Source organism: Botryllus schlosseri, chromosome 13 (genome assembly GCF_051294905.1).
Source record: "Botryllus schlosseri isolate E-star chromosome 13, Bs_hap1, whole genome shotgun sequence".
NCBI lineage: Eukaryota > Metazoa > Chordata > Ascidiacea > Stolidobranchia > Styelidae > Botryllus > Botryllus schlosseri.
The window spans coordinates 12,211,888-12,222,743 of NC_137248.1; the positions used below are offsets into that span (position 1 = coordinate 12,211,888).

Genomic DNA, 10,856 nt, shown 5'->3' on the forward strand with positions numbered 1-10,856 from the left:
CACAGGTCCATCAAGACATCACTAGAGTATCCTCACCGTTACCACCCCTTGCGGGAGGCCATAAATCGGTTGGCGCTAGCGCAATGCGCATGGTATTTGTAGTGGTAGCTCTATGGCGCCACTAGGGTGTGACGACATCGCAGGTGCTTCGGTGCTTGGTCGTCACTGAATACATGGCTGCTTGAGGACTCACGTCTCGTATATTAGACAGACCGTCAGTCACGCTACTACATGGTGGCAGCGGTGGGATTCGAACCCACGCCATCGAAATGACATTACCGCCAGTGAGGCAGCTGAATTCTTCAAAATTCCCGATCAGGGAGGAGATAGCAGTTCGAGCGCTACTAGTGTCGATCATGATGACCATCATGAGGCGGCGATAGTCCGACGGTCGGATCGGAACAGAACCGCACCTCGCAGATACATCGAGGAGTACTGATGTAGTTATAGGAGTAGTGTGTGTAAATATGTTGTGTTCTTCATTCACCTCTTGCCTGCCAATTGCTTCATACCTTTGTACCGCTAACTGCCTCAATTAGGATTGTTTATTGTCTTCATTCTGTGCTTGCGTTGTATATGTTTGTGCTGCTTATAAGCATTTGTGCTTGTCCCGAGAAGGGAGATGTAGTGGTAGCTCTATGGCGCCACTAGGGTGTGACGACATCGCAGGTGCTTCGGTGCTTGGTCGTCACTGAATACATGGCTGCTTGAGGACTCACGTCTCGTATATTAGACAGACCGTCAGTCACGCTACTACAGTATTCATCTTTATTTGCGTTCGCAATTTGACACAATTTCTTCTGGGATCGATTATTCAATTCAAACCGCAATAAAGCGTTCGTGAACAACCAGTTGTCGATTATTTTACGACGACACACACATTCTTACCTACTCACTTCATTTGGATCGTATCTCGAATTTGGATTTTATGTAGGCATGCGCGGGATTTCACCCCGTGTTTCAACGCAATCCAGATTTAAATAGGCTACCTGCTATGTACGCCGAAATGGCACGTGAGGTGGGTCCACCATCGATCGATTATCCCACACTTAACTAATAAGTGAATTCAAAGAGGAGCATAGATTTATTAAAAACTGATTCGGGGCATTGGTAGAGTTACCATATTTTGAGAGCCGGAAAAAGGACACTTTTTACAAGCCATAAACCTACAAAATCCGACGAGAAAACGGGTAATTTGAACATTTTTACTGGAAATACTATTGTGTTGATTGAAAAAAGGCCAATTTCCCAACTCTACTCCCGAAAGACCCGCTCTAACGGATTTTTAGTCTTCCTTGACGTCGAAATCCAGATGCTGCGTAATTTATGGCGTGCCTGTACGAAGTAGCCTACCGTACATGAACTTATAGTATAATCATAGCCTTTATAAGGGCTATGGTATAATCACCTGACTTTCAAAGCTATAAAGGCGGGTGAATAGCTAAAAAGGATGACATTTGGGCGTCTTCGGTAGACATTTTCGATTTCCTTATATATTTGTGTGTATTATTGTCTTCTATTTGTGATTATTATTTTCTTTCATGTTGCAGACTGTCCACTGTTATATTTATTGGGATGAGTGCACTTGATTATTTCACTGCCATGGAGGTGACGAGTAACAAGGCCTTTATAGGCCATATCGTCACCTCCAGTCAACTTTTTTTGTTTGACGAAGCAATAAAATGTCTGTCTGTCTGAAGACAAATCCTCCTAGTGGTGGACCTGGCGGTAACCCTTGGCCAATGTTCTAGCTAGGCTTTGGGATCGATTTGGAATGGAAAAGGATTTGCGTTTTTTGGTGCTGGATTTGAATATCGAATTTCTAGTCCTTACAAAGGAATTGCGCACAAATTCCAATAAGGCTATATTCGCACTCTGATCTGGACATGATCAAGTGATCATGAAACTGGTCTGCGATGTGAAAATCTCGATTCTCACTTAGCGCTCATATCCTATATTGAGGTGCTATGAATCTCGCATCGCGAGCCCGCGTGCGATTGTTGTTACTCGAAGCTACGACATGGTAGAATCGATTGATACAGCGAGGTCGAGGTCATTTTAATATTGCTAATCGTATGATGATGCCACGGGTCGATCAGTAACTCCCAGAAACGTCGTCTTCCAATGTGGATATAGTACTTATCCAATGCGTAGCTCAGTGTAACATATTTTCGAGGGTAACACAGTGGGATTACTGGGATATACAGCAGTGACAATACTATATATAACATTTGTGGTGACTTCTTTTTTGAGCGGTTATCATTTTATACCGGTATACGGTAGCATTCGTGGTGAGCCAGATAACCTTTTTATGTCATATTTTAGTGAGCTATTGCCACGTATCTCCGTGTAATAGTCAACAAAATTCCTCACTGATTTCATACTGCCCGACTACAATGGTATTTATATCGGCCCATAATAGTGGCTTTTAATGGGAACCAGTAAAGATTTGAAATATGCTCACGTAACCCATTATTGAATTTTGACCAGGTCCTTGCAACCTTGAATATCAAAATATAATATAACAATGCTATTGTTCTGTAATATGAAATACAACTACACTGTACATCCCCTTGGGCCTTAGCAATAAGTTCATGATTTTTATATATAGACACTATCGATAAAAAGTGAACCTTTTCATTGTTCAATCATTAGAAATTAGAAATGAATTATTGGACCTCATTACTAATTCGCAGGGTTGCAATGACACGCAATTCTTGAAAATGGAATATGACTTGCCTTCACTTGATTTGTCTTTTGACTCGACTTGTACTCTGTAGTCGTCGTGCATGACTCGAGACATTCTATATGATTTGATTCAAGTCTCATATGTATCATGACAGATTCTTGAAAAATAGGCCCAGAAACTGTTAAGATGAGCAAAATGAGTACGGTATATTATGAATGCAAAGCCTTCGACATCACTAAGAGTTTCACATAAGTGACCATAACCAGTGACCAGCGATCATCCTTGATCCGTCATGGTGAAAATTTCACATTGATTAATGCATACCGTTTGTAACCCACATGATATTATAATATGAAGAGGGAATAGAATTAGCTTGATATTTTTACATCGTCCAACTTTCAGGTTGTAATTATACGGAGAAGTAGTCATGGCAGACTACTACAGCTCAGGCTTACCCTGCGCTCTGACTATGGAGCAAATAGACGCCTTCTTCAATCTGGAAGACGTTCCCAAAAGCGATATGGCGCCCGGGCTTACGTACAGTGGGCGACCATTCGATCCGGAAACGAAACAGCCTTACGAAGCCAAACTAGAAGTGCAACGAAAATCGCGATTCCGCCAAGGTCCAGACCACCCTCTGGCAGGTGCCAGCACTTTGACTTACACATCCCTAGCCGATGAGTCGACCATAGCACCTGGCGACATGCTGCAGCTTGAAACAGACACTTTACCTGATCTGACGTGTCTCGATATTAACGACAGCGACAACCGCGAAAACCCATCCTACCTCGAAGTGTATGAGCATTACAATTTTGATCATGTGTACGCGCCGCTTTCAGCACTCGATCATCGGGAGGAGATAGTAAGCACGATCGAAACCAACGATGTCACCGTAATCGAAGGCAGTACCGGTTGCGGCAAAACTACGCAAGTCCCCCAGTTCATTCTAGACGAGTACAAGAAAAGAAACCAGTACTGCAACATCGTCGTTACTCAACCGAGAAAGATTGCGGCCACCAGTATCGCGAGAAGAGTTTGTCACGAGAGAAACTGGCAGCTGGGCCAGTTAGTCGGCTACCAAGTCGGGTTGGACAGGTGCACTTCGGAAGACACTAGGATCACTTACATGACGGTAGGCGTCCTGCTGAAGCAGTTGATAAAGGAGAAGAATTTGAAAAGATACACGCACATTATACTGGATGAAGTGCACGAACGTGACCAGCAAACTGATTTTGCTCTGCTGGTGGTGAGACGTTTTTTACGGTGGAATTCGAAAAGTGTCAAAGTAATACTCATGTCGGCTACTATAGACGCGAAGAGATTTGCTGGCTACTTTTCGAGCATCGTCAATGGCCGGTCCACACCTGCGCCAGTCGTATCTGTGGAAGGCAGGTGCTACGAAGTTCAAGAACATTTTTTGGAAGAGCTCGAATTTCTCGGTAACACAGCGGTCCCTGTGCCGACGGAAGACGATCCTAACATTTCCGACGAGGGTTTTCATGTGGCCGTGAAACTGATTCAGAATTTGGACGTGGTCGAGGCCAGGAAGAATCGGGAACGCGGAGACACTACGGAAGCTAGGAAGAAAGGCGCGGTGCTAGTGTTTCTGCCGGGTTTGTTTTACATCCGCGAGCTCGAGCAGCTTTTGGAACGCATGATCGGCGCCAGCAAACTGATGATCATCCCGCTGCATTCCTCCATCACTCTGGAAGAGCAGTGCCAGGTTTTCGCTGCCCCGAAAGGGCAAGTCAGGAAAGTGATCCTGGCCACTAATATCGCCGAGAGCTCGATTACGGTGCCGGACATCAAGTACGTCATCGACTTTTGCCTGACGAAGTGTCTCATGTGCGATATCGACACAAATTATCAGAGTTTGAGGCTGATTTGGGCGTCGAAAGCGAACGGTAAACAGCGTCAGGGACGTGCCGGGAGAGTGTCGGACGGCCACGTGTATCGGATGGTGCCAAAGCATTTTTGGCACAACGTTATCAAGGAGCACGGCGAACCGGAAATGACGCGCTGCCCATTGGAGCATGTCGTGCTGCAAGTGAAGTTGTTGGATTTGGGGGAGCCTAAAGCGGTATTGGCTTCGGCGCTATCGCCGCCGCAGATACAGGGGATAGAGCGGACGGTGTTGCTGTTGAAAGAAGTCGGAGCCTTGTCGACTATGGGACACTTTTCGAAACAGAGCCACGATGGAGATTTGACTTTTCTCGGCCGGGTGCTGGCGTCTTTACCGTTAGACATGAGGTTGGGAAAGCTGTTGCTTTTGGGTTACGTGTTCGGCTGTTTGGAGGATTGCATCGTGATAGCGGCGGCTCTGTCGAAGGGCTCGTTTCTGGCCACTCCTTACCGGGAAGTGCTGACGGCGTATAAGTTCCGCTTGCGGTGGGCCGCCGGGTCTTTCAGCGACTGTATCGCTTACAAGAACGCGTACAGGGCGTGGCAGAACGCGGTCAACACGCAGATGTTTCGGAAAAAGCGAGACGAGTACAATTGGTGCAAGAGCAATTTCATACAGTCCCGTCGCATCCGCGAGGTACGTCCTAAACTAGTATTAGTTCTCATTGTTGCTTTCTCGGGTATATTCGGCGGTAGGCCATATGTATGTGGTACATCAGTAGTTTTTAAATTCTGCATCTCAATGCTCCATGACCTACGTTTGAATTTGGTGATCTGATCGCTCAAAAAAGGTAGCACCTTTGCCCAGTAAAAATTCAGTACCTTCGCAACCCCCCAGAGAAAGCGGCCTTCGACACCTCCCTAACTTTTCATTGTATCTGTGTATTGATTGGGAACTGAAAACTGAACGGAAATGAATGCACAGGTTAAAAACCACTGTAATACAGTGTATAGTGATAGTATAGTTTCGATAATATCAAAACTGTTCCATGTGTATTTATATGCAGCGCAATTAATTTATTATTGTGGTTATGCGGCATACCTAGGATTTCGTCATAAAGCAATTTCGTGGCCGATTGTACTTCAACTATTTACTTAGTAATCGAACGAAGCGACATCATAGCGACAAGAGAAAACTGAGAAACACCATCTCATATAGCAATTTGACGACTAAATATGAGCTCTCGTTCTCCTAATCAAATTGTATTTGCATCAATTTTGTGATTAGTATTTTCATCAGAGTTCGAAATTGAACAATGTATTACTGTGTATTCTTGGATTGGAATAGGAATTTATTCATTTCTGTAATCGTTACTCCCAGCAAATGCGACCTACTCAATGCGAAGTCAGAACATTCACTGATTAGCTGCGCGCTTTCTCGTTTGTAATCATCATTCTTAATCGTCATTCTTGTCTGCTTGGCACATCCGTATTCCACAATTGTCGCGCTGGTCACTCCCCACTTGCCAATGCGTAGTTTACTTTGTTACTCGCATGGTGCTGGTGCATCGTCCGTGAATTACATGCATCAGCGGCATGCAGTAAATCGCATTGTAGTGGAACCATGACATTTCCATGAGTTGTAATTGTTGCGTCACATTATTCCACATACCCACACAAGATGTCAATTCGGCACCTATGTTTGTGTATATCGTCTTGTAGCCGTACAATTTTATTTATATTGTAGTCAGAGATGGTCTTTGGAAAGTACTTCAAGTAGGTTTTGCCTACATGCATTACTTACTCAAGTGACTATGATATTAGACAACCACTACAGTTTGTTAAGACACCAGGCCTAGAAAACTTACCTTTTGACCTACGGTACTTGGAAATGGCTACTTTTAGTTCTACTTGAGTAGAAATATATGATGATGTTGCTTCTTTTACTTGAGTATCAACTTTAACCACCTCTGATTATTGTATCTCGTATATCTGTTTTTCACTGTATTATGTCGAGACTGTGCTTACCGTATATTCATTGGTGTCATAAAATAAATAGATCTATCTATCTAGGTGCATGTTCTGGTGCAAGAGCTGACCGACCGTTTGAACACGTTTAACATCCGCTCACAGGACCACCAGTACTGGCAGCATGATTCCGCAGGCGACAGCGAGTTGATTTTGAAAGTGGTGATGGCCGGAGCGTTTTACCCGAATTATTTCGCCACGGGCCTGACCGACGAGAAAGACGCCATCAAGGACATACGCGAGTTGGACCCGAAGAACACCGTGATGGTACAAGGCCTGCCGCCCGGCAAGGGCCCCTTGTATTCGGTAGCGTTACAAACGGCGTTGAAAGACTGCGGCAAACAGAAGTCGTTGGGTTTTGACGGATCGCGCGCTTTCCTGCAGTTTTGCGAGGAAACCGATGAAAATCTTCACACTGGCAAGATCAATCCGTCTGTTTACGTGGCTTGTAAGATGAACGAAATAAGGAGAAGGTTTCGAGTCGTGCAGAGCCATTCGGAGACCGGCGACAGCGCGCGGATGCTGCAAAAGCCGTTTTTAATCGACGTGATACAGCCTGATAAGTTTCGGACGGAGCTGCCTAAGCCCGGCGATCCGTTGTGGATTTCGGTCGTGGTCACTAACGTCGTTTCCGTAGATCACTTTTGGGCGTGCAAAGCCGACCAGGCACATTTTAAAATCCAACAGGACCTGTTTCGTGACATTCAGGAAGCCGCTAAGACTGCACCGAGCGTTACCGACACAGTGGATATTGGTGCAATCGTGCTGGCTGCCTACCAGGACGGATCAGGTGTTTGGTTTTACCGCGCCGTAGTGCAGCGGTGCGTTGGGGACAAGGCGAAAATGTTTTTCGTCGACTACGGAAACTCTGGCGACGCGCACATCAAAAAGCTGAAGAAGATCCCACAAAATTTGGCCGCCGTGCCGTTTCAAGCTGTAGAATTTGAGCTGTGCAACGTGCGGCGTTTGGCCAGCGTCGAGCCGGCCGTCGGGAAGAAGGTTCTGGAGAAAGAGCTGATGACCTGCGAGAATCGATGCAACGCGAAGATATACTCGGTGGTGTCGAATCGCGTGCGCGTGAACCTGTTCACCGTCGACGACAGGATCGTTAATGATATTCTGGTGGAGAAGGAATGCGTCGAGAAATGTGAAGAAGGAACTCTGTCCGAGAGAAGTCACAGGGAATGGAATTACGACGGGGACAGCGTCAGCAGCACGCGTGAAAGCGCGACGTTGGATTGGCACTCTATCCCGGCCGAAGCGAGAGGACATCTGATACCTCACCCTCAAAGAAGCCGGCCTGTCGACTTGTTCGGTCCGAGCAACCCGTTGAAAATCTCGGTGCGTAGCATGATCAACATAGGTATGTTGAGGAGCGTGTCGGTCGGTAGAGACAGCGTCAACTCGGTCCTGTTGAATCAGGATCCGACTGAACAGCATCGGACACTGGTGGTCGCGGCGAGTGTTGGCGTGAATGAAAGCGGCACTACAATGATCGCTAGAAACACGACTCTACTGCCGAATATTCACGGGCTTCCGTTTATCGTGGCGATGATTTTTACACCAGTGTTGGAAATGAGGACTAACTCGGCGCACACGAGACTAACTGGCGCGCTGTGCGGGTTAGGAGCTGTCAAGACGAAGCTCGGCACGTACGCGATACTGCCTGAGCATGACATGGAGCTGGATTTTGATGTGGAAGTCACGAACGAGGATTTAGTTCAAATCAATGCGCTGCGGATGAAAATCAACATGTGTGTCGGCACTGATGAGGAAGTGGCTACGTGGAGCCAGACGGCGATACACAGCATTCAGAAGTCGGCTAGGAAAAAGCTGCTGGAGATTGTGACGAAAAGGCGCGGGTCGACACTGCCGGAGACGATACGGCGTCCGTTCAAGTGGGATCAGCTCGAGCCGCGTTTTGTCAACGCGCACAGCATCGACCATCGCAGCGCCGATAAGAAAGACCTCTACAGGCTGCATGATGGTGTGCTTCTCAACACTTGACTGTTGTGTTTTCGTCTGCTATGTGATACGAAAAGAGCTTTGCTGGGTCTGCGTCTGTGCTTGGGATGCGGAAGAGAGTATGCGACTGTAATGTCAGCTGCAATCCAACATCACGCTAGTGCAACGAGTTATTGCGCGGTCGATATTATAGTCTATGTCGTAACGCTCTAGCTGTACTGACTGGTTGCCTGACGTCTGAGCGCATCAAGGATATTATTATTACATAAGCAATGCAATTACTTGCTGGTGGGCTGGTGGTAGGCATTCGTTAGTTATCATATTTTCAGATCCTGCTTTCTTTGTCGGAATATCGCATTCATTTCGTTACTGTGGAATTCTTTTATGCTGTGCCTTACTGTGAGTTTCCATTTTGCAATGTGCAAAGGCCAAAACTGTGTCGATGTAAATTCAGCTTGATCAAACGTGAAAATTGGGTTCTTTTATGGCCCGAAGGCAATTTCCAAGAATGGTTTTTGGAGCATGTCCGTTCTTTTAACTAGCCATGTTTAGGAAATGGAAAATTCTAGAGGGTTAGCGTAGTTGGCAAATCTACCGCCATCAACATGAGAGAACGCGCTTCGAATCTTGTCAGGTCGAAGGTTATCTAGCCCAGATACTGGCTGAGCTCCGAAATCATGAGCTGGTGTTCAGGGTTGTAATGACTAGAGTCATTTTTTCAAATGCGTAAAATGACTGGACTCGAGACCATGACGGTCAAGACAGACATTTCATTGTAACTTCGAAGAATAGTAAAGTTACCACATTATCGGTATCTCGTCTGTCAGGCCAGCTACTTGGAAAATAGGGCCAGAATCAGTTTAAGACTGAGGAAAATTAGTGGTCAAAGCAGTCTACGTGAAGTAGAAGTAGCGATGCAAAATTCTACTTTAGCAGAAGTAGTCATTTTAGAAGCAACCTAAAACTAATTGAAGTGGAATTTACTGACCATAATTCTTATGTAGTGAAAACGGTCAGCATTCGTTCGCATGGACTGTCAAAAACTGCAAACTGAGCTATGCGGAAGATGTATAAGAGTTTGATTCACATTGATACATCCCAGGAGGTATCAATTTTCGACAGAATAAGCATTCGTCCGCGTCATGTGATACAAATGATAATATTGATATGGAAATGCGATGCTAATCCTTTGTTTACTCAAACACCCCGTTTTAGAAAATGGCATGGCGCCCTCCCCCATATCACAGGGTTACCATATTTTGGAAAAGGAAGAGGACACTTTTTCAAAATTTTCATACTTAGAATTGTGGAGTAAATTCGGAAAAAATGGTATATTTGTCCCGACTTTGTGGTTGGTTGACTAAAAAAAATGGTGGTCACTTTCGTTCGAACCACGGATTTCCTACAATTTATGCCCATTTTCACTTGAATCGATCCACTATCTTATTAGCTCTAAAAGCTGTAAATAGGAGGACGAATTCCCAAAAAGGTGAACATGTAGGCGTCCTCGGAGGACATTTTCAAAAACCTGAAGAAGGAGGACGTATGGTAGCCCTACCACATTATAAGGCCAGTAGTATAGTCGAAGAATAATACGGAGAAGTTGTATTGGACAACGACACACTGCGCGATTAGTATACGTTATTAAAAATATCATATATTGTCGCCAGAGGTGGTCAGTAACGAAGTACTTCTACTTTTTCGAAGTAATCAAGTAATTTTCCTCTACTTCTGGTACTTACTCAAGTAGATCTGATTTTTTCTACTTCGTAATATTTTGTGATCTACTTACTTACTTTTCGCTATTTTCAGTTTGTCAAGTAGAAGTAGTTTAATACTCCAAACAGGAAGATAGCCTGGGGAATTTCGGGGCTGTTTTCGTGGAGTACCAACATTTAGTTTTCATAAAAGTTGAGTGAAGCCCAGAATTTTCGTCGCGCTTCGTGCGCACTGGATACGGAGTAACCAGTATAATTTCACGAAAGTATCGGTGGATATAGTTTAGGTAGCGGGTTGCGTGGTTCCGTCACTGAGCTATATAAACACCGTTCCGTCCACACCGCACTGTCGCCATATCAATTATTTCATCACAGCATATATGGCTCATCATAACGTTTGAAACTGATGTTTCGCAATCTAGAATTTACTTATCATATGGTAATCTAGCTGTCCAGGCGTGTACTAATCTGGAAAAGTGAACTCTGACTTTTTTTAGTTTTAGCGCTGTTTTAGCATACCAACCTTCGAAGCATTCCGGACTAAAGACATGAATTACATATTCCGCTTTTAGAAGTAGTATTTATATTTCACTTTTAATTTGCAGTATCATGTA

The 10,856-nt window shown here is 45.0% G+C and overlaps 1 protein-coding gene across 1 annotated transcript; it reads left to right on the forward strand.

The window, feature by feature from the left end:
- The first annotated feature begins 2,802 nt into the window (after positions 1–2,802).
- On the forward strand, positions 2,803–9,047 carry LOC145454255 (ATP-dependent RNA helicase TDRD9-like). Its single transcript, XM_080332255.1, has 2 exons — positions 2,803–5,228; positions 6,605–9,047. Exons 1-2 carry the CDS (start codon positions 3,117–3,119, stop codon positions 8,564–8,566), a joined length of 4,074 nt encoding a protein of 1,357 aa, XP_080188381.1. The 5' UTR covers positions 2,803–3,116; the 3' UTR covers positions 8,567–9,047.
- The last annotated feature ends 1,809 nt before the right edge of the window (positions 9,048–10,856 follow it).